Source organism: Sinocyclocheilus grahami, unplaced genomic scaffold, assembly GCF_001515645.1.
Source record: "Sinocyclocheilus grahami isolate Dianchi unplaced genomic scaffold, SAMN03320097.WGS_v1.1 scaffold2630.1, whole genome shotgun sequence".
Lineage (NCBI taxonomy): Eukaryota > Metazoa > Chordata > Actinopteri > Cypriniformes > Cyprinidae > Sinocyclocheilus > Sinocyclocheilus grahami.
In genome coordinates, this window is record NW_015507809.1 from 12,673 (window position 1) to 14,626 (window position 1,954).

At 39.6% G+C, this 1,954-nt stretch overlaps 2 protein-coding genes across 2 annotated transcripts in view; both read left to right on the forward strand.

The window, feature by feature from the left end:
- The window catches only part of LOC107575423 (apolipoprotein A-I-1-like), a gene marked incomplete at its 5' end in the record, with an annotated part of 1,989 nt that extends 1,350 nt beyond the window's left edge, over positions 1-639 (forward strand). The window contains one exon of the mRNA XM_016261800.1: positions 595-639. Within this exon, the coding sequence (XP_016117286.1) occupies positions 595-639 (45 nt within the window). The remainder of the gene's footprint in view (positions 1-594) is intronic.
- A 313-nt stretch (positions 640-952) lies between these two features.
- Positions 953-1,880, forward strand: LOC107575424 (T-box transcription factor TBX1-A-like). The gene is made up of 3 exons (XM_016261802.1): positions 953-1,010; positions 1,252-1,405; positions 1,742-1,880. The coding sequence occupies exons 1-3, from the start codon at positions 953-955 to the stop codon at positions 1,878-1,880; spliced, it is 351 nt and encodes a 116-aa protein (XP_016117288.1).
- Positions 1,881-1,954: the final 74 nt, after the last annotated feature.

The window sequence follows — 1,954 nt, forward strand, 5'->3', positions numbered from 1 at the left end:
AAATATATATTATTTTGCACAATAAAAGAATAAATGTATAAATTAGGAAATTATAATTTTGTAGTCATGGGCAATTCAAAATACTTATCCATTTAATTCAAATGCACAACGATGGCCTTAAACTGAACAGAGTTTTAGATCTGATTAATGAGTTGATTACAAAAATGTGTCAGCAGTAATCAATAGATCCTGCTCTAGTGATCTGTTACTTATTAGTAACAGGGCAAGATGGATGTGGTGGCCATATTAATGCCCCCAAGACAGACCATGTCAACACCAGACCATAATATTTCGCTGAACATATTAATGAGAAACACAGTCGTGGGCTATTCAGGCTACGACATATTGACAAGTTAAGCATGATAATCCATTTTCAGAACCATTCTCCTGTGCCTTGATTTGCATTAAAATCCAAGAATATTATCAGAAATGGTTTTTGGTAAACACACGATCATGATGAACAACTGTGATATTAAAGAGACCTCATTTTTAGATTTTTCCTTCCTATGGGACAACACAAGAATGTCATAAGAAGAGCATATGATTCAGCATTGTGGAAATGCTTCATAAATGTGCATGTGCGATTATTAACAGATCAGTCTTCAGTGCTGTCAGGACCTCAGTGTTCAGTCTCTGTGAGAGAGCAATCCTGGATCAAAGGTCGTTATAAGCGTTTTCCATCAGAACAATGGTGGTAAAAGTCCAATTAGCTGTTTGTTGAGTGCTGGAGATCAATCGCTGCCACAGACCGACTGATTCTTCTGTCCGCAGTCAATAAAGCTGGCTGATGTATATGTAATTAACAAATACTTGAGTGTAATACAGAGTAAGTTTGTGGGCATCGTGGGCCATGGGCTGTGAGAGAGTGATATGGATGAGGTGCAGAAATCCTGCATATTGGATCTCTGGGGTTATATAAAGGCCAGACTGATCCGTGGTGAGCCACAGACGCATGGCGTGTCAGGAAGACTTTGGACCAGGATTCCTGTGTACAGCGGCAATGATGAACGGTAATATATTTAGATTTTGCTTTATTTGTACCTTGAAACAATCATCAATCAATTAGTAATTTTTACATTTAGTCATTATTTTTTAAATGAAGTTTTACATCACAATATGAAAGTCAGCTGCCGTTTTCATGTTTTGCATAAACCTCATAAAATTTTGTTAGAACAAACAATTCAAAGTGTCTGGGCCTAGATAAATATATATCTGACCTGATATTTCTTTTGCTGTGCTGTGCATCTGCAGTCTCCGAGTCGTCTCGGGCTGGTTCTCCAGACGCCGGCTGGACCTGCAGCAAAGCTCCTGAAGTGGCCAGCGTCAGAGTTCAGCTGGAGATGCAGAGCCTGTGGCAGCAGTTTGACCAGCTCGGCACTGAGATGATTGTGACAAAAGCTGGAAGGTTTCACCAGATATCACACCTTTGCTAATACAGTCTCTTCGTGGCATTACGTTAGCAATTCCATGTGTGCAGTGTCTGAAGAACGAGTGAGTGCTGACGCTGTTGTGGGGTTTTTTGAGGTTCTTGGTGGCTGTTTGGACACTGTTTGCCAACCCAAGCCAAAGAGCCTCACAAACGGTGCAGGAGCCACACACTAAACTTCAGTAGTTAGGGTTAGGGATCTGACCAATGGTAATAGTGATTATACCACTACTAAACTGTTAGTATTATTATTATTTGCATTATGATAAGCCTGTGACCTGCATATATTGACTGCTGTTGTTTGTTTTCATACAGAAGGATGTTTCCTACATTTCAAGTACACATTTCAGGCATGGACCCTGCTGCAGAATATGTTCTCCTGTTGGACTTTATTCCTGTCGATGACAAACGATACAGGTATCAGATCAGAAAAAAGGGTTCTGAACATTTTTAATGGTTTTAATTTTGGTGAAGAGCCAACAAAAGATGCTTTGTTTAAATGGTTTGGTCACACTTTATTTTAAGGAC

Excerpts from the sequence above, each read along its gene's own strand:
- LOC107575424 (XM_016261802.1), top strand. The coding sequence starts at position 953 with ATGGCGTGTCAGGAAGACTTTGGACCAGGATTCCTGTGTACAGCGGCA. Across the intron at positions 1,011-1,251 it reads TACAGCGGCAATGATGAACG|TCTCCGAGTCGTCTCGGGCT; the intron begins GTAATATATTTA and ends GTGCATCTGCAG. Across the intron at positions 1,406-1,741 it reads ATTGTGACAAAAGCTGGAAG|AAGGATGTTTCCTACATTTC; the intron begins GTTTCACCAGAT and ends GTTTTCATACAG.